The 27,467-nt window shown below is 37.2% G+C and overlaps 2 protein-coding genes across 6 annotated transcripts in view; one reads left to right on the forward strand and one right to left on the reverse strand.

Moving 5' to 3' along the window:
* Positions 1-27,467, forward strand: part of im:7151449 (complement decay-accelerating factor) — a 150,416-nt gene that overhangs the window by 20,026 nt on the left and 102,923 nt on the right. The window contains exon 10 of one of the 5 annotated variants that reach the window (XM_036571119.1): positions 17,658-18,406. The exons of 3 other annotated variants lie outside the window; for them this stretch is intronic. In XM_036571119.1, the coding sequence (XP_036427012.1) occupies positions 17,658-17,670 (13 nt within the window). In that variant the 3' untranslated portion in view covers positions 17,671-18,406. Of the gene's footprint in view, positions 1-11,793; positions 12,559-17,657; positions 18,407-27,467 lie in introns of those variants that run through there. One more of the 5 variants, XM_036571120.1, reaches the window with a different exon arrangement.
* si:ch211-286o17.1 overlaps positions 6,664-27,467 on the reverse strand; it is a 35,679-nt gene continuing 14,875 nt past the window's right edge. Inside the window, exons 2-8 of the mRNA XM_036571121.1 lie at positions 23,607-23,711; positions 22,007-22,221; positions 21,613-21,693; positions 16,662-16,782; positions 16,377-16,429; positions 13,284-13,433; positions 6,664-10,577 (exon numbers count right to left, since the gene is read on the reverse strand). Of these exons, the coding sequence (XP_036427014.1) occupies positions 10,401-10,577; positions 13,284-13,433; positions 16,377-16,429; positions 16,662-16,782; positions 21,613-21,693; positions 22,007-22,221; positions 23,607-23,711 (902 nt within the window). The 3' untranslated portion in view covers positions 6,664-10,400. The remainder of the gene's footprint in view (positions 10,578-13,283; positions 13,434-16,376; positions 16,430-16,661; positions 16,783-21,612; positions 21,694-22,006; positions 22,222-23,606; positions 23,712-27,467) is intronic.

A 27,467-nucleotide genomic window follows, 5' to 3' on the forward strand; every position in this document is an offset into this window, starting at 1 on the left:
CTTGTACTTGCTTGACATTTGGCAATATTCTTGAAGCGATTTCCAAATTTTGTTTGTTGAAAATGATTGTCAAAAGCTCTAATGATATACTACACAGATTAGTTTGGCTCAGATTAATACAACCAATCCAAAATAAGAAAATAAACAAAAAAGTTCATATATATATATATATATATATATATATATATATATAAATTATGTAACCCGAACTGACATGAAACGTAACCTTGTTGTGTCGACATATTCCAAGTACTGCGAGACTGCATCTTGGATTCTCATCCGTACCTAAATTTTAAAGCCTTTGCTATCAAGGACTCCAAAGTGGGTTTCCAACCAGAGGATGTCACGGAATCCTACAAACTCGTGACTGACAATCAAGCTTGCACTGAAGTGTAACTTGTTATTGTGCAAACATAACATGTTTGACTCAGTCTAATTAGCTTGCTGTATTGACTGAGCCTGATACTGAGCAGTGACAAAGTGTGCCTGCTTCTTTGAAATGACTGCCGTGCCAGCCCTATAAATATAACTGGTGTTAACTTTAATGTGGCCAGGGAACAGTCCCAGCCAGGCTCCCCCACCGGTAGAGCTTTCACCATTCTGTTTACCTCTCCCAGCAGTGGTACACTGGGATTAGTGGACACTAAAATAATATTACAAAATTAAATGATGTGTCCGGCGCAAACACAGCATTGCATAATAGACTGGCTCCGGCAGCAAAAACATTACGCAGGCTTGTTCGTAAACGATGACAACAGCGGCCTCTGGCGGGCAGACGGAACAGCGCGCTGCAGTTTTGTTTACTTCTCCAGGGTAGTGCGCACTAGCACGCTAGCGTTACAACGTGTTGGACAGCGCCACCGGGCCATTGCCTAACAACAGGCTCTTTAATACAAAAAACCAAAACAAAGTCAACACTGTTAGTTTTAGGCACAGAAATACGACATTATGCTTCAAAACATTAATAAACGGCCAGCATCGTTGTGAATGAGCCACTGCGCAGATCTGCTAGCATCACCACCCAAACAGCTGAGGAAAAGATACAAAACCCGAAACACGAAGTTGAAGTAGGTTACGAATTTCCTTCCATCTTAAATGGCGTAGCAGTTACATTCTGGCGCCTCAAGGAAAATAGAAAAAATAGACTCAAAGCTGTTGTTGGATTCGACTTTTCCGTTCCACCTTAAATGGTGCCGCGGTTACCTGCTGCACAATTTAAGGTGGAACGTTAAATTCGAATAAGTTGCCAACTTAAGCCTCGTTTCCCAAACTGCGTCATATTTTTTTAGATGACTAGCAAAGGTTCATGAATGCAGACAAAAAAAACTCTACAGTGCTGCTGCGGTGCGCGTTATTATTTACGCGCGCGTGCCTGTCTCGCGCAGCATCCTTCCCACAGGCTGAACGACGCGCTCCCGCGTTTCCACCGTAGTGCTTCATTGCGCCGTCGCTCTCTCCTCAGTGTGTTTGTGTGTGTGTGTGTGTGTGTGGAATCTCTTACGCAGGTGAAATTCCCGACGAGTCGCTACGGCTCCATCCCCCCCTCTGACGCAGTCATATATCCGAGCACGGGCCCTGGGCCTGCTGGAGTGTTTCTCACAACATTTCGCAATCCCGTTTTAAAGTGCTCAGTCGCCACAGACAAAGCTAGCCACCTCAGTTTTCTTCAACAGGCGGGTCACGCTAACCTTCCTCTCTGGTTTAAAAGGCTTTAAAGTGGCGGACGCGTTGATGGTAGACAGTTTTGTGTGATGGGTCAGTGACGGAGCGTTTTAAACAGGTTTATAAACGAAGAACTGGAAGTGCAGGAATTCTACTCACTTGGATGAGATGAATCCAGGCACTTTCGCTGTTTCCGTGTCCCGCGATGCGCTCACTGCCACTTGTTTGGTATCTGACCCACTCTCATCTGCTGCTTCCATTCTTTAAGCAGAGCCTCTTTGCATCATTACAGGATCCCAATCGATTTTTCCACGGCGCAACGCGCCGGCCCCGCCCACAAAACACTCCCCCGGAGCCTGATTGGCCAGACCGGCACATCGGAATCACATGTTACTGACGCATGTTTACAAACATTGGCTGGGGTCGCGTGGTAAAGGCCCTTTCTACTGCTGCCTGCTGGAGAGATTACAGTTTAGTACGCAGAAAGAACAATGAATGAAGGGAAGATTGTGTGACTATAAGACTGGCAATCTTTATGATTTCATCAATTCAGTCTTTGTGAATTCATAATATACATTAGTTTGCTGTATATTTATTATATTTAATGGTATGTTTCTGCTGCTGCGCAGTGCAGATTTTCCAGAAACCTAGCCATTGTTCTCGAATGATGTCGCATCTATCCTTTCCCTGCAGTGCCTTTTTGTGCGCACGAGGGGGCGCTGTTTGTCAAAAAGAATATAGTCACTCCCATCACTCTGATTTATGTTGTTTTTCCCTCCAAATTATTTGAAAAATGTTTCACACAATGCCCACATCCTAACAAAAACTTCTTATTTTTCATTTTTATATGATCATTTGTATGACCAACATATATTTATCTCTTAGAATTAACAGGCTCATATCATGGAAAACTGAATTTTCATTAGCTTTTTTTGATATAGTATGTAACTGTTGATAAAGTTTCTAAATATACCTTTCACTTCCCAGTCCATATATGGAAACTAAGCTACAAAAACAGCCTGTTCTGAATTCGTTGTTTTTGTCATGCCATGAAAACTCATGCTTTGATACATAACAAGCTGTTCAGCCTACAGCAGTTTAGCTCTGCTTATACACTTTGATGTTATAAAGAGTGTTTGAGCTTGGACTGTTTATTGAATGAGGGCACAAGACAGGTCAGCCAATCAGAACAGAGGTCATTTATGATTCTAAGGGATAAAGAGAAGTTGGAAAATAGTCATTTAAAAATTAATTATAACTGTTTTCTGTAAAAGGTGGTAAGTGGACCTGTACAGAATACAGTAAAAATATAGAATATAGGTCCTTTAAATAGGCCGTTTTGGTTAATGTGCTCACCTTATAACTTCAGCATGAATGGATGGGGCTAAACTGATAAAAGCTGAATATAAGTAAATGTATGAAAATAATTTGGTTTCCGTTACATCACAAAAACATTGAATTCAAAACAGGCATTGTTTGCACTTAGTTTGCATACACGGACTGTATGTACATCCGGCTGAGAAAAACCATGTTATAAAGTTGAAAATATGGACGGCATGTTGAGAGCAGCATGCAGTGTATACATGTGATGTATGGCTGTAAAAAATAAAGGAGGAGGCATCTGTTTTGAATCAAGCCATCCCCATCGCATTCATTCACACAGGGCTTATTTAGCCTGCAGTTTGTCGTGTGGGCGTGTAGTGAGGTCATGTGGTTTGAGAAGATAAGAACAGGAGGTCTGGATTTCTTAAACGTTTTTGACATGTGAAATAGGTTTGGGTCCAAAGAAACGAAGCCATTGTGGGATGCTAATCAGTGGCCTTAACAAGATTTTTTCTAAGAGGATGTTAAAGCTACACTATATAAGATTTGGGGGTTTGGAGACCTCTTTGGTAGATATGTGTAATTGTGTGCAATGTACGGAAGAAAAAACGTTGGTTGTGTTTTGGACCCCTTCTCCTAGCTGATGAGTCTGATGATAGGAGGGTGTTGAAAGAGTATTCCAAGAGAACTCAGTCCAAACTTTGTGAAAGTCCTGTCTTCCGATAAAAATAAGTGAATTATCACTATTGTCATCATATTTTCATCAGTATAATGTTGATTTTGCATTTGGGACCTAAACATTGAGCCAGGCCTTCCTTTTGAGGCAGTACGTGTGACATTAATACATAAAGACGTATGACATGCTCCAAAATGCTCCTGTGAAATCTGACCTAACACTCCTAACGTTTTAGTTATTATTTCAGACTTTAGTGGCTTTTCGTGTATTTTAGTCCTTCTTTGCTTTCAATTTTAACCAAAACAATCTTACATAGTCCAACTAGCCCCACACTTGTTTTAACAACAAATTTTGTCATTTTCACACCATTTCAGACCATGTCTGCATCTCTTGTGACATTTAATGTGAAATTCATTGGCAGCCTTGCATTGGTATTTGTTGCCCTGAAGGCAGTTGTTGCCCTGGTTTCTCATTGTCATATTCCATTTGCATCTTGCTTACTAGTTTGACTGGATTCCTTGTATATCCTATGTACTTTATGTCCATGTTAATAAGCGTCAGCCTCTAGACCTCTTAAAGTACACAGAAAGACAGAAAGAGACACACAGAAAGAGTTTCCTGTTGTGTGGAGCTAATGTGTTCTCCCTGAGGAACATGGCTGCCAGGGGCATGGGAACGGGCCGGTGTTGTTATGGAGGCTGTGTGAGCTGAGCACTGGGTAGCCCTCTGGTTAGGCCTCTAGGAATAAAGATATGGCACAGAGTGACACGACTAGGAGAGTTTGTGCTATCCAATTACATAACGTGAGCCTGTGGACCATGCAGCCGCTAAAACATCTTTATATAGCTCCCACTTTTAACTACATATTTTTCCCCCTGCATTTGTCAGGCCTTATGTGTAGAAGGCTCATATGACTCATATCTAGATATAACGGTGCTTATGTAATTCTTATACACATAATGATTCTTAAGTAGAAATGATTGTATGTCAAAATTAGGTGCTTAGGTTTTGATATGCTTTAAGCTTATGGTGAGGTTTTGATATGCTGTATTCCTTAATGTAGTGTTTTTTCTGTTTGGCCAGTTCTGAATGTTTCTTTTGGACTCTGAAGCAAGTGAGCACCTTTAAATTTCCGAGGAACTTCTTTTGGTCTTCCCAAGTATTCCCAGGCACAGGAAACCATTACATAACAATTTCCTAAGTGAAGTAACCTCTCTGTCTGCATCATTAGGACTACAATTATGTCTTTACATGGTGTCTTATTTGTCTGAACTGCTTGGAAAATGACTCATAAAGCAGCTAATAGTAAAGTTGTCAGTGTTTTGAAAAAGGTTTGTTCAGGATAATATTTTCCTCATGGTGTAATGGCTGCCATCAGAAATGATGTGAAATGGTGAAATGTCCAGTTGCCTGCCTATAAAAACAAGGACTGGTATGTTTACAATCAGATTGTGGGCTGTGTTCTAAAAATATAGTTTTTTCTGATGTCCGTATGATTAACTTTGAAATGCGACAAATTCCACGGTTTGTGCTTTTCTCAACACCTATTGGCTGGTGACTGTTCTTCTCTCTTTCTTTCTGGATCTTTTCCTATTCAGGCCCTGGTTGAGTTTCTTTAGTGTGTTGATGAGACTGTATTTCACTGCAGTGATTCTGGCTTCCTTCTTCTTTCTGTGTGATAAATACAGCAGCACAGTGTGTTCAACTCTGATTCTCTTCGGTGTAGCTTTGTGCAGGACTGAGCCCAACACAGCTTCAGGGTGCAAAATCCATATGGATCCATTTAAAATCATACATTAGGCTTACTTGTAGAAAGTTTTATGTCTCTTTAAAATCAGGGAGAGAGTGGGGCACAACCTAATGTAAGGTAAAGCATAACATGGATGCTTTATTTAGTTAAAAAAGTTAAAGTCCTTTTCATCATCTTCTCATATTCCCGAAGCAAAGTCATCTGCAAATGTTGACAGCGATTGGACAGATATTTCACCCTAAAAACTGTAATAGTAACTTTTTTTTTTTGTTTTGTTTGCTTTTCAGTTACTGAGTTGTGTGTGTAAGTCACCGAATTTACATCTATATTGTTTTAATCACCCTCTTGTTGGTTGTAATATAGCACTGTTTTGCAGCATAATTATATTTTGCATCAACTTTTTAGCAATTGTTACAAATAGCCCTTCAATCTCTTACAATTATGTTGGAACATTATGGCTGGATTGTGAAATGGTGTTTGGAACCTAAGTGTTCATTTGTAGCAGAGATTTAAAAGTTACTTGAATAAAAAATCTCTCAATTTTAAAATTATTTAGCAAAAGCCAAAATATGTCAGGATGATCCCTGCTCTCCCTGACATTAAGCCTAGTGTAGTGAGTTTAATATTTTTTAAACTACACATTCGGCTTACTTATGATAAGTTTTATGTCTCTTGTCAAGCCCTGCGACACCAGTCAACTAGTGTACCTTTGGTTCTTCCTCATATTTTATCCATTTTTAACTTTGTCTGAATAGTTTATATTTTATTGCACAGAAATGATGTTTGCATACATTTTTTCATTATCTTGTCAAAGGCAAAATATTGGAAAAGGGAAAGAAAATGATTCACTGTTTTGTTGAAATTCAGCGTGAACTGGCTCAAGTCCATGGCTGAGTGAAGTCTTTCAACAGCTATCTTAGAGCATCTGTGTTGTGTCTGATTCCGAGACTGCCCAAAGTATGTTTGCCCTTCTGTTTAACCCAACAGCAGAGTAAAGCCTGTTTCGTCTGTGGGAGTTGATCCCTGTACTTATCAGAGTCACACTACTTACTACAGGCTCGTAGATAGTGGACTGGAAAGCAAGCCAGAATACTGTGTGTGTGTGTGTGTGTGCGTGCGTGCGTGCGTGCGTGCGTGCGTGCGTGTGTGTGTGTGTGAGAGAGAGAGAGAGAAAGAGAGAAATGCTGTATCAAGTCAAAATGTGAACTAAAATTGCACAGTTACAAAATGCTCTCATTCCATTCAGACTGTATGAAAATGGGTTTAGTTTTTATTCCATAAATGAAAAAATGGAAGCTCTGAAGTAAATGATTAAAACATTTTCAAAACAAACACTGCAAAGCAAACCAAATACAGACACATAGTATAGTACACAAAGGAGTTAGACTGTCTACAGAGCTGAGCGTCTTCAAGAGGCCTATTCAGTTTGCTTCACTTCAGCCAAACAAAAGCAAGTACTTCTTATTCACTTTGAGTTAAATCACACTGCTGTATCTTCTAAATCAGTTTTTCTATAGTCATGTCTGTTGCAGAGTGGGAAATAATATTAGTGGCATCAGTGGTATAGATGGTCCATACATGCTCTGCCCAGAAATGTGCCATGTTGGACAAGCTGTACAGAACGCTGACAAAAATCCCATTTAATCCTAAGAGAAACTGTAACACATTTTGTTTAAAGTTGTTAAATGGTTGAATAATGTTTCCAGTTTATACTACTGAGCTGGTCTCCACTGTAAGAGCAGTTCATTTAAAGTCAGGGCTGCCAGGACCAGGGGGGTGAGTGGGCATTTGACTCACCACTTTTTAAATTATTGGTACAGCGGTAAAACCAATCAGAATCTCTATTTTAGCAGGGAGGTGCGACATTTCCTGAACAGTAAATTCTTTATGAGTTCATGTTCAGTAAGAGGAGCTGCAGCTCACTGATCTGGTAAAACTGCCTTTACTGTGATACATGAACTGATGCACTAGGCCACAATTTATGCTAGTACACTGTGGATTTGTTAAATGTTAGTATTAATATTTCTTACTGCTACCACTAAACTAAGAGTGCTTTTATCATTCTTGCAGCACAGCTGATGTTAATAAAGGCCAACAAGCAATAAAACAATAGCAAAAATGCGTTTGATTCTGGCACATGGATCACAGGGCATATTTTTGTCCAAACATCAGCGACATGAAAATGGTCCGAACATCAGCGACATGCATTCAGTTGGTAAACCAAACATAAAGAGACTAATATCAAGTAAGGTTTATTAATACTGCTGATTGTGATACACATAGATGATAACCAGCTCTATTTTCTAATTTTATGTTAGCAAATGTGGGAATAGCAGAGCGCTTGCTTCCCTGCAAAATTAGTGCCGACTTTAAAAAATTAACCTGCTTTGAAAGCGGCCTGATGGTCTTCAGAGGTGTTTGCTATCTGAGGCTGAACCCAGTGAAGTGCAGGGTCAAAACTAACACCGACACTGTTCGTCAGGTTTATAGAGACGTGTTTTTAGTATGACATTAAAGGTAGTTTTATTCAGTGGCATAATTGCATTTTGTCATTCAGCCAGTTGTGTTTTTTTTCTGGAAACAATAAGTTTTCACTGTTGAAGGTGTGGCGCCACACCTGTTTAAAGTGTTTGTGTGGTTTTGATCAGCGAAAAAATGTTGCTTTTGTTCATCTTTCTTTGCTTCTTTTCAAAGTAGTGATTTAATTTTATTTGACTGAAAACTAGTTAAACTGCTTGTTACAACATGAAACTTTTTTGTTAGGCTGAACTGACTAAACATTTTTCACAGTGTATACTCTTAGCAAAAAAGGATCTATGTAGTACCAGAAAAGGTTCTATATCTGTTAGATGCATTATAGAACCATTTTTAAGGAACTACATACAACAGAGAAGAACCTTTTAAACCTTTTATGCATTCAGATTTGCTGTTTGAGTGTTCACAGTTCTATACACACTCCATAAAAGGTGCTACAAAGGGTTCTTTGAGTGACGCCATGGAAGAACCACTTTGGTTTCCTAAAGAATCTCTTTTGTAAATGAGATGTGTGAGTATGAAGGTTTTTGAAGTTCTTTAACGTTTACTAAGGTTCTTCATTCTCACATATCTCATTTACAAAAATGGATGTTTAGGGAACCAAAAAGGGTTCTTCCATGGCATCATGTAAAGATCCTTTTGTGGTACCTTTAACAGTGCATATATGTTGTCTTTACAAAAAAAGAAAACAAAGAAACATTTTTCAAGGATGTAGCTAAACAAAACTAAGCAGGTTGGAAACAACAACAATGAATAGGCCACCATGCTTTTTTTTCTCAGTTTCAAGAAAAACAGTACATCAATACTATTAAAATAATAAGAAATAGCATTTAAATGAATTACATACCCTAGATTTACACGTTGTGTGCAACCACAATGTGTAAATTGAATAGGATTTTGGCCAGGGTTGTTGTTTGCAACAGTAGCTACAAAACAAGGATAGCTCAATTGCTATGACACACCAAATTAATTGTTCAGAGCTCCATCAGCAATTGCCTCTTGAAGCGAACTGACAGTTGACTTATTCACTGATCTTTCTCAGTGTGAACTGCTACCCTTCTGACTGCTTCACATCTCATCTTAGACTGATAGCTCTTACCCAGAATCCTGATCCCATATTACAGGCTGAAATAATAAAAGTCTTGTGAATGGGGTTCTACAGACCTGCTTTATACAGAGCTGATATACTAATGATAAAAGAATGCACACGCATACATACAATATCACAAGAATCCTATTGTAAAACCTCCTATTACTTAACACATGACTGAGGTTTAGATTATGAACAATGCGACATCCAAAACAATTACACATAAGCAATATAAAGAGGTCAAATACAAAAATAGATTATGTAAAAAAGACGATAATTACTAACTTAATTGTTTGCTGTCTGCCTTTCACAATAGCCCTGTTTGGTTTAATACAAAGCACTCTTTTAGTCTGGAAGCAGAGCACTCTAAAAGCAAGTAAAACACTATAAAAATACAGTCTGAAATTGAACTTATGTAAGCTGAAGCTTCTACAACTATAAATATCCCTCTAATGCTAACAGATAGGAGAAAGATCCAGCATATGTAAATAAAAGCAGTGGGTTGTTAGCATCAAAAGTAACAGTGAATTGGCTGATCCCTTTCTCCATTATATCTCACATATTCCAGTTGGCAAAAGCTTATAGTGAAGAACTGCAAACTTAAGTGCCTGGACGTTTTCCAAAAATGCTATTGTTCCATTTCTTCATTACAGTATGATGCCAGTGGAGCTAAAAGAAGAGGACTATTAGTGAAAGTGTTGGTTGTTCTTTCCATAATTCCATTCTATGTTCAAACTTTCCTTAAATCTTAAAGTCTACAACTAATACTTTCAACATGCTTTTCAAAATATGTTTTTTATAACTCATACAGTCCATAATACAATTTGATTAGTTTGACCTGCTTGAAAGAACACCTCTAAGGCTGCTGTCTTTATCAATAAATGTGACAGCCTGGCTGACCGTCCTGCATCGACCCATCTGCTAGCATTTCCTCCATGATACGAGCATTGACAGAGTAATAGCATCAGCATTCAATTCAGGAGGGCTAATCATGGTACAAATGCAGCAATGAGAAACATCTTTTTTTCAAAAGTGGTAATATTATGAAGTTCAGGAAAACTTACTGGACATTTTCCCAGTAGATCTGAGTTTTAAAACATTTTAGCTGTGCTAACATTGACAGCTTTTTAAGCTGAGCCTTTCTTCTTTGGCTCAAGCAATCAGTCATGTCTTCACAGTATTGTTAACTTCACATCCACTGTTTAGTTTACACTTTCCGTATTGCCATCATGATCATTGGGATCTTCATTATTCATATCTTCATCACAATCGTCCTTTATGTCTGGTTATTTTGGAAGTTGAGGTGACTGATAACCACGATTCTTCACATTCAGTATCAGATTCTAGGCTGGTGGACCCAGGTTTTACATCGGAGTATCAGCCACTGGTGTTTGGGTAGGGGAGTGGCCGTTGGTGGGTGGTGACTCTGGAGACTCGCCATTACTGGTGGGCTTGTCTAGGGGTTCTTGAGGTGGGAGTGGGGCTACAGATAGTAGAGTGTTCCCCTGGTTCTGTTCATCTACCTGGAATGACTCTTCAGCCTGGATGGACAGGAGAAACACTGATTAGAAATGAGACACTACTTCAATAGTGAAGAGTCACTGATATTTGATGACAATGAAATGAAACTGTAATTAACATTCAAAGCTGATAAAAATGTGTTTTTTCATAAGGCAGTAAGCTATGGAGGGCCCTGCTTACAGTAATTCTACCATTGATAAAATGAAAATTCTATTGATTTTTTTAAATGATGGCATAATTTAATTGAACTGTGAACAAAGTCATTTAGAGTGTTTTGATATTGTAGAGAAACTCTTGTAGAGAGATTACAGTGGTGATGATGGGAACCAGGGGAGACTACAATGCAGATATAGTCATTTAATTTGCTATCCAAAATGACCAGTGAACCAGTGAACCTACATGTCTTCTGATTTTTATATTCACTGTTGATAATGGTAAAATAATGATAAATACAAAAACATTTTGGGTGCAATTTTGCCTTGCCATGCCCTGTACTACCTGCTGTTTAAAAAATATATAATAGGCCAAAGCCTTATTGTAAAAAAACTGGTAAAAACAGGCATCTGGCAGCATATTCATAATCATTTCTGTAAAATCGTCCTGTGAGGTAGTATTTAGAGACATTAAAGATTAAACATAGAGGTCTGGCTGTGAAAAATTCTGACTTGGCAATGCTTAAAGAAAGTAGCCATATTGCTTTTATAAAAAAAAATGATATAAAACAATGATGTAGAACACAAATGTTAAATAAATAATTTGCTATTATTATTTTATATCATTCTTTGCATATCTACATAATGATTTTTTGGTTTTACTTAACTTGGCACATAACTAGTAACCAATTAATGTGAGGTGTGTGTGTGTATACTGAGCATTTTGCAACTGCTTGAGGGCATGGCTCAGCCAATCATTCTTAAAACTGTAACTGTTCAGTTTATATCTGTGGTTTAATGAGGTTTGACTTAAGGAGACCAGTAATCCCTCAAGAGTGAGCACTGAATAGAAGTTAAGATAGCATTGCACTCTGAGTAAGTCGAAAGATGTTGTGATTTCATTTGATGTTCTCACCGCTGCACAGAGGCTGTGAGCTAAACGAGTGAATCACCGTCTCAGTCAGAGTAGGTGTTGTGAGCCCTGCCTCATGAACCAGGCAGATTTGTGTATATTTCATATAAGTCAGAGGGTTTGTGTGGGTTCTGTGGTTAGTGACTCAGCCTTACGCTCTCTGTTTGTTAGATTACTGTTTTAACCAAGAGGCCCGTAAAAATGCCACATCGCAGGGGAAGTGGAATAGGCGTGCCTTCACTCCTGCCAGTGACAGTTACACAGCTGCACCGAAGATAGAATCGGCCCTCATGCCTGTTGTCAGTTAGCCTGATTAAAACCCCCAACCAGGCGGGGCTGGGGTGGAGATCAGGTTCAAAATCAACTGTAATCTTTCATACAATAAACAAAACCACATGAAATCAGTTTCGGAGTAAGCAGAATGTTTTTGCATGTAAGATTATTATAACTGGCTATAAATATTGAATAGTCTCATTTTTCAGAATGTCAGCTTTGCCCATCATGTTTTTAAATGAGCAATTGAAATTTCCAGAAAGGAAATGGCTGCTTAAATTTTATCAATTTGTTTTTGTTACAAATAAGAGAAACGACCGGTCCAAACAGGAAAGAGAGATTGTACAGAGATTGCCTCTGACATTTGTTGAAGTATATCAACATTGTTATCAACAACAAAGACAGGAAGCAACAGTGTGTCTTAGTGTGTCGCTTTCAACCAAACACACACACACCCATCCCTCTTGAAGGATGCCTGAAAAACTTAGTAGCTCTAAGTGAAATGTATCAAGGCTTATTAACTATACCATGCCTTAACCCAGTGATCAAACTCTGGCTTTCAGTCCACAAACAAAATGTATTTTTTCAGATTCTCCAGTATTTTACTACTATCAACGTTACATAGGAAAACTGAGAACATGTGTTGGCTCATATGTCACTTTGGACAGTAAATAACATGGCTAGATTTTTCTTGCAGACATTATGAACCTTGGTTTCTGTCACCACCACTGTGAAAAATCTGAGTTGGTAAGTTTGTCTATTTCACTTCAAAGCACTCTAAGTGACTTCAATCTCAACTTATGAATCATGCAGTAACTGTGAAAAATGGGTGGAATTGCCCTTTAACCCCTCAAACTGCAAGAGCCCATTCACAACTTACATACTTAGTTATAGAATAATTATAATACTGAATAGAAAGTTTTAAGGTTAATAACTGAATAAGGGGTGAAGTTAAATGCACTATGTGTGAAACTAAAATCAGCTACTGCTTAGCCAATAGGCAACTTTACACCACAGTTTACAGTAAACTGGGGGTGTTAAATTGCGAATATTAAATATTCAAAATAAAATTCTCAGGCCAAAATAAAATTCTCAGGCTATTTTCAAATGTAAAAAAGGGGTTGATACATTAAAAAACGTGCTTCATCACTGTCAGAACAAAACCTTGTATCTCCAAAATGAAAAGTTTACAGGAGAACAAAACAATGTTGTTAACTTATAATGAAAGTCAATGTAATTTTGGACCATTTCTACTGGCCCATTCATTATGAAATTTTCATGCAATCTAAATTGCAGTTTTTTTCAAAGTATGTTTAAAAATTTACCAAAATGGAGACTCAATGTTTTGTTGCAACAGTGATGATGTGAGTGTTGCTATTAGACCCTACCAGGCGCACTCCTTTAGCCTGAGTGCGGTGGGTTTTCAGGATGTATGCAACAATGAGCAGAGCGGCCAGTAGCAGACCGGCAAGCAGGACAGTGACCAGGACAATCCGAGAGTGCTTCACCAAGACGGGCACAGCCTCCACAACTCCAACCTACACACACATAAAAAGAGGGATGAGAACAGGACTGAAGAATTAAACTCCAGGTTTCTTTCCTAACGGAGAGAGTGCTGTAGAGTGACAGGCCCTCTATCTCTGGCTGTATCTTTGCAGTAGATTACATTTTGTATGTTGTTATTCTTATGTAGTATGTTTGCCATTTGATATGGAATTATTATTATTATTAATGTTATTTTAACATCGTAGTGTTGTCAGGGACGTTGCATATAAGAATTTTCACTCAACTTTTATACAGTGTATTCTGTGCTGAGTGTGAATAGGATTGGAGAGGAATATACTGCCTGTGCATTTTGCTGTGGATGGTTGTGTTGTGCAAGACTATCACCAGCGCTATTCAGACTGTTTTTATCAACAATAACTGTCTGTCTCACCCTTAGCTTGCTTAAGCTCATAATCCAGTTACACACTTACTTAGTCATTGCTTAATTGAAGTCATATATTAAAGTATTTGATGGTAGTTAGGGATCAGACATGTCTGTTATTCAGATGTTTTCAGCATTATAAAATCTGCTGATAAACTTTGGACTCACTACAGCTTTCTAAGTCTACCCATGTTTCATATGTCCATTTCCTACCCATTACTGTATGACTGTATGAATTGTTGAATACTTTAGAACAGGGATTTTCAAACTATGGGTCACAACCTACTCATCCCCACCCTGTGACCCACCAGTGGGTCATGACCCATAGTTTGAAAAACACAGTGTAACGGATTATGAGTTTAACCAAGCGGTAAGACAGACAGTTGTTGATAAAAACAGTCTGAATGTTGATGTTATTTGTGATGATACATGACCATGAGTGTTCTACCGCTTTTATGCAACAGTTTAGCAAAATAAAGAAAAAAATAAAGCAGAAAACCTTTTATCAAATGTGTTTACATATTGTCAATTCCATCTGCCATTTATTTAGTTGTTCCACTGTCACGACCGCCAGCCAAAAAGCTTGTTTGGAGGCAAAACTGTTCAGAATTTAATGTAGGCCTGCTGTCATGCTCTTCTTCAGGATCTAACCAAATGGACTGCAGGTCAAATTTAGTCATACAGAAATTATCTAATGTATCCATTTTCTTATTTTGTATGTGTTAAAGTACAAACGAGACATTACTCAAAAACCAGTGCTCGGCTAAATGACACAGTTCAATTATTTCAATGTGAAGTTACCAGTAAGATTGTGTTGTCATAGCTAACTGTTGTATGGACCATAGGACCACAATGAAAGAAAGCAACAGTGAGCAGTGTGCTAGGTAGCCCACTAAGCTAACTAACAACATGGACCAGAGTAAATTTAAATAAGACATAATATCCAACACAATATCAATACAAGTTATTAAGGTGTTTATAAGGTAAGAGCTGAATGGATTAAATATAAAGCAAATAAGTGTTTATTTTCTATCTAACTAAATGTGTAACAGTGTAGGCCTACATTTCATCCTTTTATCATGAAATGCTATAGAACACTATCAGATTTGGTCTAAATGGCAAATATATATAAGACCCCGGAGACCAGAACTTATGTAGGTTTTTTATTTATTTATTTTTTAAGGACCTACTTTTATTTCCTCTCCTTTTTAATTAAAGAACATGCTTCCCCTTTTGTAATGTAAAAAGTTTTTTAAGGAGCTAATTTGAAGGGAAAGTCAGAAATTTCCATGTTTTTCCATGTTTTTTTTTTTTTAAGTTTATTTGATTTTACTATTTTTATCATTATTTTGTATATGTGTGTAGGTATGTATGTGGGTGTATGTGTATATCTGTGTGTATGTGTATGTGTAAGTATGTATGTATGTGTTATGTGTGTGTGTGTGTATATATACATATATATATATGTATATATATATATGTATATATATATATATATATATGTATGTATGTGTGTGTGTATATGTATGTGTATATGTATAAGTATGTATATTTATTTATTTATTTTCTATTTTTTTTTTTTCATTTATTTATTTTCTCCCTTTTTTCTTTAAAATGATTATGGATCTGGATGGTATTACCAAAATATGCTTACCATAAGAAAAGCAAAGACTAGAAAAAGAAGTTGGTGTATAAGTATGTAATTATGTATTTATGAGTATATAGGTTTATAAAAGTATACAAACATTGAATGTAAAGCACCTGAATAGGCCCTTAATGGAACTGTCTTCAAATAACCATAATTGTGGTGCTAATTGCTAATTGTAATTTGGAATTTTTTTTTTCAATGTTCTTTTCAAAAGACTTTCCCCAATAATGCTATAGAACAGTAGAGAACAGTAAGAGAGAGTAAAATGGACTGAAAACTTAAAGTGGGAGCTCTGCTGATTTTTTTCTGCATAATTCGATCAATGAGATGTAAAGTAATTCAGAGTGGCTTGATGTCAAATGATGTACTATAAATGATGAAACATGCTGGTTCAGATTCCTTTGCAATAGTGGTGATAGGAACCAGGGGTCGTAGTGTTGTCTGATGCAAGTATAGCCATTTCCTGTACTATCCAAATAACTAGTGGACCTGCACAAGTTTTATATGTAATGTTGATAACAGTAAAATAGTGGGAAATCTTTTGGGCCTTACAATGCCCTGCATGTACCTCTCCACAATGGATAGATTTAAAAAATTCTTATTAGGTCAAAGCTAACACTCTGAATGACTTTGATCTCCTTAAAAATTGGTAGAATTCCCCTTTAAGGATCTTTTTTCACTTCACAAAATATTTGGTGGGTCTTGGGACAAACAATACTAATTGGCCCTGGTATAATACTGAATTGCAGAATACTGTGTGATACTGTACTAGGTAGTCAGTCTTACATATGTATCGTAATGTTATGTGGTGTTCTGTGATATCAAACTGGTGCTCAGATTTGCCTGTTATGTTTCACATTCCTCTTGGCATTCTGTAAATGACAGTAGGTTGTGTGGTTACTTTACCTTATCTTTGATATTATCATTGTTGAACTTTTCAGTCATCCCTTTGGCATCATCTGTTTAATGAGAAAGAAAAAAGGATTCAGTTCTTCTAAACACAGCATTGAATGTCGTCTACATATAGGTACTTATGCTCCACTGTTTGTTTCAAATCTAACATCAAACAATATAATTTAAAAAGCATGTGATATATAAGGAGAAATATGTAAAACAAAGATTCTGGTGCGCTAAAGAGTTACATTATGTCCATCTTTGTTGTGTAGATAAATGCATAGTGAGGTCTCAGACCTTTAATGCACTGTCCTGATATGATCATCTCATCAGTATGGTCTTGCTGGTAGATCTCAAGCTTGCTGTCGTCACCACAGAGATGTTCTAGAACACTCTGAATCTTTGCTTTGTTCTCCTCCTGTTAGACGACCAGCAGAGAAAGTGTTCTGTTCATATCTGAGTACATTTGAGTAGAAAAGCATTATCTTCAACATCATAACAAAACCTTGTATCTCCAAAATAGTAACTTTATAGGAGATAAAAAAATGTTCTTCCACAAAATCATTCAGAGTGGATTGATGTGAAATATTCCATTCTAGAGACATACAGAGTCAGAATTGTTCACACTAGTGGTGATAGGAACCAGACATCCAAAATGTTTAATGTCCCTAAAACCTACATCATAAAGTAGTTACATGAAATGGTACAGATATGTTGCACTGTGTCTGAGACTTTGTTTTATGATTGTTTTGAGAGAAGATTTTGGCCTAAAACTGTATTTTTGAAATCCAGTGGAGAGGTTTATGTCGAGCATTGTAAGACAAAATAGTACTCGAAGAAAAAAATCCTTTTAATCCTTATTTTACACCACTGGTTCCTATAACCACCACTGTAAAGAGATTGGAGTTGACAAGTTTCTTAATACAGTATTTCATGTCTCTGAATGACATTGTTTACATCTCAGTGGTTGATTTATGAAATTTTGAAAAATCTGTGAAATTTTCCTTTCATTTCCAATCTAGCTAATATAACAACATTTTATTCCGAGTAAATTTGGACCACTTCTGTTGGTGCATTTGCCATGAAATGAACACACGTTAAGGACAGCTGGTGTAAAAAGAATGGAATAGGTTTTGAAATGACATTGATGATATGAAACATGATCATACCCACACAGGCACACACACACACACACACACAGACACACAGTTATTCAAGCTGTTTAGGCCATTTAAAGCCTGACATTACTGTGATACCCTGAAGGGCTCTCATTCTTTCTCCCTCTCTCTGTAGGAATGCAGTGTAATGTGAAGCCTGTACATTTGGGCTGCCTCTCACACGGAATGACCCACCTTAACCCCCAAATTTCTGGACTCCTGATAACAGGTGTCTCCTTCACAGCGGTCAGAAACAGAAAACGCACCCACAGTGTGAAGCTTTTTATGTTTCATGTCAAACACTGAAGAGTGCTAATACGATTTCAAATATGATAAGTAAGTGTTGACTTTATATACGCAACTGCATGTCAACTGAAACGTAAGTGCTTTCCTTGATGTGGAAATGAGGCAAGGCCACTTTTCAGTGTATTCCAGTCTTCATGAATGAGAGGTACAGTAGCAAAAATAGGGCTGTACTGCATAGGCATAACTCTGAAAAATGAAGTCATCACTGAAAGTCTCTTGTACGAAGCGAGCTACTAGAATTTTTTTTGTTTGGGTCAGAATTTGGGTGTTCTAGCTTCAACAGCACTGTTCTAGCTTCAACAGCACAGTCTTAAAGTTCACAATCTAATCAGTGCAGTATTAGCTTAGCTAAGGTGCTGTCCCAGTGCCAGCGTCACTGTTCAGTGGCATGTGGTGCTTCCTTCCCCCTCAGCCTTTTTCAAAACAAAATACACTCACAAACACGCACAAGTACACAACTGTCTTTGTGGAGTGGCCTATTTGTAGAACTTGGCAAAATTCCTGCTTTGGATGTCATTTGCCAGGACAGTGTTGCTACTTCTTTGTCCCACTTTTATTATTTTTTCCCAGTATCACTACTCATATATGGATGGAAAATACTTAATTAACTGTCCTTATTACTATAATTAAAAGGGCAGTCTGACCTAAAACTAGCATTTAATACGCTATTTGTTACAATATTTAATATTCTGTAGTGCAGCACTGCATCTCTCAGCCTCATCAGTTGACAGAATTAACAATTTTATATTTTCCTGTTTTCATCCATCAGTGTTCTCTACCTACAGTATACAGCAAGCACTGGGTATTGTAGGTATAAATAAATAAAAGTGTGTGTGGGGGGGGTAAATAAATTAAAAGGGGGGGCCTATGCAAACTTTATGGCACATTTAATATTTTATTCTTAATTTTTTCCCCAATATATTCAACTCAGAAAATAAATAGAAATTCTGGAGTAAAATTGGCAGAAAAATGCCATATTTAGGTTTGTTATCTGTACAGCATTTGTTAACTTATTATCTCTTAGAAAATCAACAAAACATGTAATTTGACCAGATTCGTTCAAACCTTTGCATACAACTGTAGATATCTAGTGCCAGCTAGCATTAGCATTGGAATTAGCTAACAGAAAAAAACAAACAATAAAAAAACAGCCTGCCTGAAATATCCACCCTAAAGCACTTGTAGTCTTTCCAAATTCCCTTCCACCTTCCAAATACATCATCAGAAGGGTGTTTTGTAGTCTTTAAACAGGATGCTGCAGTTAGAGTCCTTAGCAAAACTAGACATTTTGACCATATCAGCCCAGTTTGATCAACACTACATTGATTGCCAGTTAAATTCCACATTGAGTACAAAATTCTGCTACTGACATAAAAAGCTCTAAATGGCCTCACCCCTCAGTACCTGAGTGAACTTACACTATATGGACAAAAGTATTGGGACACCTGCACATTACACTTATAGGTGCTTCTATGACATCCCATTCAAAATCCTTAGGCCTTAATATGCAGTCCCTCCCCTTTGCAGCTATAACAGCTTCCACTCTTCTGGGAAGCTTTCTACAAGATTTTGGGGGGTGTCTGTGGGAGTTTTTGCCTGTTCATCCAGAAGAGCATTTGTGAGGTCAGACACTCATGTTGGACGAGAGGGCCTGACTTGCAGTTTCTGTTCTAGTTTATCCCAAAGGTGTTCGATGGGGTTGAGGCCAGGGCTCTGTGTGGGCCAGTCAAGTTCTTCCATACCAAACTCACCCAACCATGCCTTTGTGCACTGGGGCTCAGTCATGCTGGAACAGAAAAGGGCCTCCCCCGAACTGTTCCCACAAAGTTGAAAGGATACAGTTGTCCAAAATGTCTTGATTTGCCGAAGCATTGAGATTTTCCTTCACTGCAACTAAGGGGCCTATGCCAACGCCTGACAAACAACCTAAACAGAACTAAGTGTCAGAGCTAAACAGCTGCCCATCCTGTGTGGTCTGATGCTCTTGCTTAAATGCCCTGATCGAGTGGCCATGCTTGCCTGCCCTTTGGAACAGTTTGACCCCCATGGAGCTTCCTGCTGTCCAATGCTGTACAGAAAGCCTCACCTGCACGCCCCACTCACCCTCCTGATGATACTGGTGCCTGCACAGACTCAAGCTAGAACTATTTAATCATAGACATTCTTTCACCTGCCTCACAATCCACTGAGCTCTTACACATTAACCCTTATTCTCACTGTGATGTGCTCCTAACGGTAGTCACTGGTTTCTCTGGTACCAGTGACTCATTTTCTTAGATGTAATTCTCATTGTTACTTAAATAGGCCTTTAACAGTAGTCATCAGTTGTCGTTGGTTAATCAGGGATGGTGAACTCCAGGCCTGGAGGGCCAGAGTCCTGCACAGTTAGGTGACTGTCCTACTCAAACACACCTGATTCAACTCAGCAACTAAATGCCAGGCTTAGTCGCAATTTAGAGCAAGAAAATCACCAAACTGTGTTGGGCCCTCCAGGACCACAGTTCACCACCCCTGATCTAAATACTTCTGTCCAATGACAGGTAATTTTATGTTTTTCTTTTTTATTCTATTTTTAATATTGTATATTAATCATAAAAGCTTATCCTCTATTCCTGCTGCTCTAGCTGTGTCATTGTTTTGCTATCGACCAGAGGAGGATGGGTTCCCCATTTCAGTCTTGATTCCTCTCATGGTTTCTTCCTCATGCTCTTAGGGAGTTTTTCATTGGTGACGCTCACTGGGGCATGAGCCCGGATTTTCTGTAAAGCTGCATTGTGACAACACCTTTTGTAAAAAGTGCTATATTAATAAATTCTGACTTGACCTGACTTGATATGGAAGTTTTGCTTTGCCTTTCTGGCCTGCATAATAGCAGTTCTGTCTGGGAGTTTTCTCAGTCTTCCAGACCTTGACTTTCACAGTTCTCCTAAATTGCCATTTCTTAATGACATTTCAGACATTTAGCTTTATTTTCAGACCTCACCCAGCTGATTAGAGCCCATAGTTGTTGAGTGTTAGAACAAGTTCTGAAGAGTCTGATTTATTATGCTGTGGAATTGTCGTCAGCTGGCAGTTCCTAATGACAGTTCTCGACCTGTCAAATCAGTCCTAGACTGGATTAGTGGCCAAACTTTTGCACATGCGACAAATTACCCTTTAATTCTTTTCTATTCTTTTATTTAATTAAATATAAAGTAACTGTGCATTGATAATTGCAGGAAATCTTTTTTATTTCCCAAAAACCAACAAAATATGTCATTTTGCCCAATGTTTGCATACAACCATGTAGAGAGAGATAAGGATAATGCTAAATTTAAAATGCCTGTCAACAGCCTTATATAGACTTTTTCTTCTTTCTTTCTTTGTATGTTTTCATAAGTTATCTCTGATCTCTGTTTTAGTGATCTGTATTTTCCGAAGGCCACATTTCTGGAGGAGGTGGACAGAGTGTACTTGGGGTTGCTTCCTGAAAGACAGTTCTGGAATTTTGAGATGTGTGTGTGTTTTTCCCCCTTAGTGCAAGTGAGTTTAAAGGAGTACTTCACCCCAAATCATAGATGACTAAGAGTCAATGTATGCTAGTGAGGACCACCTTAGCAAAGTTCTCATTTGCAATCCCTAACTGGCCCATCATATCTTTCATGCATTATTAGCAACATTATGACTTTGCCTTTAAATTCCGTTTAGCAAAACATTCGGATTCAATCCAGTGTGTTTTCCTCCTACTGTGAGATAGTTGGTGAGTATCTCCTCAGGGTTGGTTTCTGGATCTGAGTGTTACTCACACAGCTGGAGGAGGCCTTCAGCTTCAGTCTCACAGCCTCTTTTCCTCTCACTGCAGCCTCTTTCACACACACCACTTGATCCTGTGGATGATCAAACTTTATTGTAGCTTTCAGCATCAAGTGTGGTGCAAGCCTAAGGTTAGAAACCTGCCCTCTTTTACATTTTTCAATCCTATAAAAACAGCTGTTATTAGCGTTATGAAGGTCAAAATAAAGAATATAGTAGGAGAATTATTGTTCAAGGCAAAATGGAATATGCAATTATAAAGAAAAACTCTTAGATAATTATTTCATTTGTATGTCAGTAAAATGCACTAGTAGTTCTTACCCTACATGGTGATCTACACAACTCATTAAGTCAAGATCATTGGTAAATCCATGACTTGCTTCTCACCATATGTTTAATGCTAGCTTTGGCATCAGGCTGGTTGGTGGTGATGTGCTGAGGAGCTTTTGTGTCCAGCTGTGCTTCAGGCTCTGCCACTGTAGTAGATATGTGGCTCTGGGTGGTCCCATCCTGTTTAACCTCAGGGCTTGTTGTGCTTTGTGCTTTGGTCTGGTCTTGCATAGTGGGGTAAACTGGAAACTGGTCACCAGATCTATTTGTTGCTGAAAGCAAAAAGGGGTGGGTTGGATTTTTTTTTCCAGTAGTTGCAGTCTCTGCTGAGTCCATATTTGTGGTTTATCATACTTCAGCTAAGAACTAACCTATCCATGCTCTGCCCAAAAACACATTCTTTCGCAGACACTGTTGCTAGAATGCACAACTTCATAGAATCTTGTTTAACCTAATGTTGAAATGTAGCGCACAACTCAAAATGCAAAATATCAAAATACGTATGTTTACAACGCTTCATTAATTCCAAATCATATTTATTTTGTATGCATGTGAAAGATCATGCTCTTTCACATGCATACAAAATAAATATGATTTGAAATTAATGAAGCGCTGTAAACATACGTATTTTGATATTGCCCTGAGCTATATCAATAAAGTCAAGCAGTCTGCAACAATGTGACCTTTTAAGGCCATTTTCGCAGTGTCAAGTCAGCTGTACTCTATATAAGTACCTGTGCTGAATTTGGTTGCCCTTGTTGTAGGGGTACCCACTGAAAGTGTACATAAACTGGACGCAGTCATCCCGCTGTTTTCAGCGGGGACCAGCTGAGGTCAATCGTGTCACTTTCTGTTATGCGGTGGATATCGAGAACAAAACGTATTTAATAATATTTATCATAATTTATTTATAATAATAATTACTGTAAATAATTTCAATTATTGTAGTTATTGTAGTAGCAGTATTATTATTATTATTATTAGTATAATAATAATAATACATATTGTTGGTGGTGTTGTTATTATTATTATTATTTTTATATAGTATTATATAGTCAGATAGTACAAGGCAGTCTTTGAATCGCAGCTTTATCACATAATTTTCTGTACAGTAGTGGATAAATGTTTATTTTGAAGCCATAAAGTAATGATCAAAACAAAACAAAAAAATGAAAGACTAAAGAGGCTAAAGCTGGAGTCTGCAGATACAAAGTGAGCGAGAACATATGGGTGGAGCTATTATAATGGTGCAAACCACCGATTAGCCAAACGCATAAAACCAAACGCAGAATAAAGGCTAAATCAGAACTTGAATGTTCTCCTTTGTTGCTGCTGTTTGTGTTTAATGTTAATATTAAATGTTAGATTCTTGTGAGAAATCATTTGACCACACAGGCTGAAGAGAACTCATACTTTCACAGTTCTGTTGTGAGTAAACGGACACAGACACTCAACCAGGGCATGGATAGTTCTTGGTTCGGTTTTGTAACCGTACTGTACTGTACCATACTGCCACATAGAAAAACACCAAAACACACACAAAATACCATAGTGCTTGCAGTTAAACACGTTGTCTAACTGATGGTCTCCTAGCCTGAGCAGTTAGTGATAAATCACTCATACTATAATGCTATACTGAATAAGTAACTTATGTTACCTTGTGTAGGATGAAGATTATCTCCACGAACAGGTGCAGCCTGAAGGCTGGGAGCAGATTCTGACCTCACGGTATGGGGCTCAAGTGTAGTGTCGCAAGTCACTCCTGGTGTCAAAAGATTGAGTACATACTGTAAGTGATTCCACTTTGGAAATGTTTTTAAACATGTTATGAGAAAGTCTAATAGTTCACCAGTAGTATTACAAGTTATTAGAAGTTATTTAAAATACACTTCATATCTAACGTAACTCATTAGCCACAAAAACAAAACAACAAGATATAAGATGCAGCACTTTATTGACATATTTGTTAATTCAGCCGAAATAAGTTCAAAGAGCACTGCTAATTAGAAATTTATTAAATTTAGAATATTATATAGACTATTATATAAAATTAGAATATTATTAAATGTACTTTATGTCTTAGGCTGTAGTACAGTAAAACAAATTGCTATCATCTAGTTTACAATTCTTAATATTTCTGTTCAGTAAAGCATAATATACTGTATAATGGCACAACAGTGATATTAAGGTATAGCTGTGTATCTTGAATAAATCCTTCCAGAGGAAAGGTAAACATTTGTTCCTTTTTTATAACCTAATGTTTTAAAACAGAAAAATAAAACATGTAAAATATAAAGCCTGTAGTCAACTTATAAAAATAGAATTGTAATGGATTACGTTACATACATATTTCCTAACTAAAAGCACTGAAGACCTACCCTTGATGTGAGGGGTACCAGCCCAGTGACAGTTTAGTACCTGTTTCTGAGAGCATGCTTACGGAACCTGGTTTCCTTTCCTTATTCTCATAACTTAATAATAGCTCGTTTTTCACTGTGTTCAATGTAGTTACAGAATAACAAGCAACAATAAACATGTACTGAATAAAGAAGCTTAAAGAGTTAAAAGGTGAACGGTCACCAAATTGAAAGCAGTGTGTCCTAGTTCCCAGACACAGGTGGCTACAGCATCTGGAGTGCCCGAGACCTCTTTTTAAAAGGTCTCCTACTGCAAAGAGCTATTAAGTACAGCATTTACAGGTTCAGTACACTAATATTACCATCTAGCTTTGAGTCTCTCATGTTTTACATAGAAAGTAACCTAATACTATAGACAAGTATTGTTACTTTAATGAGATATTGACTCAAGTAGATGTGAACACAGCTACTAAAAAAAGTAGAAAGAATAATAATAATAATAATAAAAAAGTAGCAGATCAAAAAACTACTCAAATGCTGAGATCCCTGTAGGACTTCAAAGGAACGTCATCATCTGTCAGTACTGGAAATGTCTAGCTCTGTCCTCTTATTGAGATGCTTTTGGTCTAAATGCTAAAGCAGTGAAAGTGAGAGGTGTGAGCGCAGGAAAGCAGGTGTTGTCACCAACAGAACAGAATGAAATCTTTTATGAAGTATTTCCATTTTTTTAATACATTTACTTTCACTTCACTACATTTTACAGTAAAATATTCTACTTTTTACTTTTATACTTATATAAATAGAGTTCTTAGAATTATACTAGAGTAATATTTGATCAAGAATCTCTCTACTTTCACTCACTGTCAAACACAAAAAGAGAATTAGCGTGACTGAAGTGAGTGACAAAAATGCAGTAAAATAAAGTAAAAGTTTCTTCACAAACATTCTTGAGCAGAAGTAAAATAAATAAATATTTAAAAGTCAAAGTAAAAGGAAAAAAAAATAAAAATTTGTACATGTAACTGAGTAAATCACTGCTGGCAGAACAAAACGTCGTATCTCCATTTTTGTCGTTTTTCAGTTTCTGACATAATTAGAAACTAGAAAATAATTAGAAAAAAGTCTGGTTCCATTGACATCAAAAATAAAGTATGTTTTTTCCTTCTCCTGTAAAGTTACCGTTTTGGAGATATGAGTTTTTGTTCTGACAACAGTGAAATGTAATTAGCTGCTACCAACAGCTGATGAAAACATATCCATATCCTTGATGCCATCAGTCTGTAATTTCAAATTTTGTATATATATATATATATATATATATATATATATTCTAATTTTGTATAAAAACAATTGCTATGAACAGAGAATTCTGGAACCATTAGTATTCAGAAGCTCTACTTGAATTTATTCCAGAGTCAGTTTTGCTGGGGAAACAGTGCACAAATGAGTTGGTATGAATCTGATTAGCAGTTATTAGTTTTGGTAATCCAGAGAAAGAGAGATCTTTGGGGATTTGAGGAAAGTCAGAATGAGGCACTGCTTTAAAACTCTGTCTTACAGTCCATTATCATTCAAAGCTGTACGTTTTTCTCTCTTCCCCACAGGCAATTTGAATGAACAAACACTGTTCTATTAAGTCAAGCCCTCCTGAGGTTTCATATAGTTTTTATCATTCCATTAATTCCGCTGAGCAGAGATGTATTTTAAGAGCATAGGAAACAATATATAAATTCCTGAAGAGCGTCTTATCAACTCAGATGTAAACCAGTGCACTAATACTGGAGTAAATTATTTTTGGAATGCTGTGAGAGAAAAAATTCTATTAAAACTTTAGTTTAGTGACTAATTCAATGGCTTTAAATTTAGTGATAAAACTTTAATTCAGTGACTGTTTAATTCAATGAACAATGAAAGTCTAGCTAAAATATTTGACTTCCTATCTTCCTATTAGTGCTGAGCTATATATTGGCTTTACAGGTCTATGTCTGTACCAGCGTTGGTGTCACATAAGTATACTGATTTTTAGTTTTAGTGATATTGGCAGATGATGAATATTATATCCATGAAAACATTCTATTCCATAACAATAGCAGTGAACCTGTTGTCCTGTTGGTAGAAATGAATGAATTAAAGAAATTCACAGAATTTTCCACTAAACCCAGGTGTAGTCAATCAACCAAGACAAGTTTGATGTCCAAACTTTGCTTCTGTGGTTGAGTGCTGGAGTGACAAGGCTGACGTTGCTAACGAACACTAGAAGTCAATAGTCACCCAAATCTTTTCTGTAAATATGTCTCCCAACCTTCACTCAAACCTCTCAAACCTTATTCAGTTCTTTATTAAGACTTGTTGACGTGGTTTAGAACACAGTATGGGTTGTTGTGAGCTATAAAAACAACAAAACTTCTCTGTGTAGCCAAATGCTGTGGGCGTCCACTTTAGACAGCAGGTGATGTACTGAAATTCAGCTGCACGTCATGCAGGTGTATGGATGCCCCACATTACATTCATGCATTCTGTTGTTTCTTTTTGTTAGTACCTGTTAATTGTGACTTTTCTAACTGAACATGTATATTTATGTATACAGTGGTGTCCAGAAGTCTGAGACTACACTGAAAATCTGGGATTTTTTCATTTAAACTTGGAAATAAACAACAGAACATTTTAAAATTTTGAACAATATAAAATAAAGAAAATAAGGATGTATCAAATACTAAGTACTAAATATTCTACTTTTCATAAAAAATGTTATGCTGATAATAAAAAGTATAATAAAAACTGTATTAACCCCTGAAATTGCCAGGGCCCACCGGCAGGCCCAACGTTTTATTAGACACTTCTATAACCTAAGAATAGCTCAACCAGTTTGCACTGAAGTCCCTGTAGTTACTGAATAATATGCCTTAGTATGTAATAAGCCTGGAATTTTAAATGGTTCAATTTGAAAATAATGCAAAATAGAAGCGTTTTCATGAGTGGTCTCAGACTTTTGGATTCCATTGTATGTTTCACTGAAGCAGGTTAAGAGAAATTTATACAGAAAAGATTTAGGTGACTACTGACTTCAAGTGTTTGTTAGCAACATTAGCCTTGAAGCTACAGCACTAACTAAAGAAGCAAAACATCGCTGTCAAACCTTGTTTCTCTGAAAAGATAACTTA

Source organism: Colossoma macropomum, unplaced genomic scaffold, assembly GCF_904425465.1.
Source record: "Colossoma macropomum unplaced genomic scaffold, Colossoma_macropomum, whole genome shotgun sequence".
Taxonomy (NCBI): domain Eukaryota; kingdom Metazoa; phylum Chordata; class Actinopteri; order Characiformes; family Serrasalmidae; genus Colossoma; species Colossoma macropomum.